At 47.3% G+C, this 1,741-nt stretch overlaps 1 protein-coding gene across 1 annotated transcript, besides 1 other annotated feature; it reads right to left on the reverse strand.

The window, feature by feature from the left end:
* On the reverse strand, positions 1-1,741 carry Tc00.1047053446325.9 (retrotransposon hot spot (RHS) protein, putative; the record flags this gene model as incomplete). The annotated part of the gene is made up of 1 exon (XM_797385.1): positions 1-1,741. A coding segment is annotated over one exon (1,741 nt), but the record flags the coding sequence as incomplete, so codon positions are not given.
* Positions 1-1,741: a sequence feature (areas not merged during assembly with more than two copies in the genome that could not be assigned to a particular haplotype).

The following is a 1,741-nucleotide window of genomic DNA, read 5'->3' on the forward strand; positions in this document are numbered from 1 at the left end:
CCATTAAAATATTTTGCCATACGCTCATTGAACTGCCTCACGGTGCTGGGTATGGTGTGATGCCCACCCGCCGTAGTAATCTGCAGCCCAACCAGCGTCTTCGGATTTGAGTTCAAAAAGAAAAAGGCGTCCACCAGCGGAAAGTTTTGGACCTTCGGTTTGTACAACACCCGATACTCTATATTAATCTTACTAACAAGCTGGCTCAGGCACCGTAAAAGACAGGGCTTGAGGGGGCGCTCATGTGGATACAATTCCAGCGCACAGATATGTGGCGGAGCATTTTTTTTTATTTTCAGCTCCTTGAGTTTCGGTATTATTGTATTTACAAAGCCCTCGCTCAAAAATGTAAACACGGAATACTTTTCAAGGGTTTTTGATAAGAGGTCGTCCTTGATGGCCAATATGAGTAAAATAAAATCATTCGGCGCCATTAACTCCGCCAACTTGCATGTCACTAAATTTCCGAGATAGGAAGATACCAGTGCATTCAAAGGCAATTCGGAATTTTTTCGTCCTCGTAATCGTACGACCCTTACAAGTTTGTGAGAGATGTGGTTATCATCACACACTTCATTAGTCCCCAAAATAGAGTAATATTTGGTATCAAAAAGTTTCATTTTTTTAACTGTACTTTCGCACGAGTCAATCCGATCATTGTATTCGCTGTCATCAAAGATGTAGCGAAGAAGTGGTCCCACTTTATCCATGCGATCCTTCACCTTTTTCCAGTAGTCCGCTTCTTCCTCCGCAAGCTGCCGATTTTGCTCCTTCCAAACGCACATTGCCCTCACATCGTTTTCTTCGGGGCAATTCATTATGATTTGTTTCGCTCGCACCAGCTTCGCCCACGATTCGTAGTTGTTTTTGTTCGGTGATGTCACCACAATCATGCCCCATCCCTCGCAAGGCAAACTAGCAGACGGTTGATGACCCTTCAATGCCACGTCGTAGATAATATACCCTTTCACACCACGCCGAGAGAAGCCGCCCAAAATACTCAGAATACTGGCATCCCTCGTGTACAGTGACACCGTTTTGGCGGTCTTGTCAAACAAAAACGTTCGATCCGCAATAAAATACGCAACCATTTGGAGTTGCTCCGCATCGCAGTGCAGCAGCTGGTAGAGGAGGTACGAACCGGCAGCCATCGACTTCCCGATCTCGGGCGTCCCAATCAACACAAGCGGATCAGGCGAAGTTTTGTTCTTGCAGTGACTGCTGAACCATTCGGTTATATCGTCCTTGACGATCTGCCACACTCGCTCCACCTCACAGTTCACATAGCAGTCATGAATAAATTCATTCAGCCCTTGTCCCCACGTGTACGGCCATCCCCTGTCCGAGGTGAGCACCATCAGCTTGAGACGCTCTGCGCCGGATTGCTCCACACCGTCATCCTTTTCGAGACTCACGCCAACTTTCTTGTACGTCCATGACTGCGGTGGTTCCCCCTCCTTCACTTCCATTCCCGTCCCCTCGCCGCCAGTAACTTCCACCACGTGATGCCAACTCGCATCGTACACAGACTCGTAGCATCCCTCCAGTTTCATCGGCGCACTCATCGTCATTGAGCTCATCAATTCAATGAAGGCTGCATCCAAGAAATGTTTAGTGAGGTTATGAACATTTGCTTTTACCTCCTCTGTAGCTAATGACCACTTCAGTAGATTGTCCACACCTTTCTCGTAAAGCTTGCGTATATCCTCATCGAAGATCACTTCACCCTTTACAGCCCTCT

Source organism: Trypanosoma cruzi, genomic scaffold, assembly GCF_000209065.1.
Source record: "Trypanosoma cruzi strain CL Brener 1047053514135 genomic scaffold, whole genome shotgun sequence".
In the NCBI taxonomy this organism is placed as follows: domain Eukaryota; phylum Euglenozoa; class Kinetoplastea; order Trypanosomatida; family Trypanosomatidae; genus Trypanosoma; species Trypanosoma cruzi.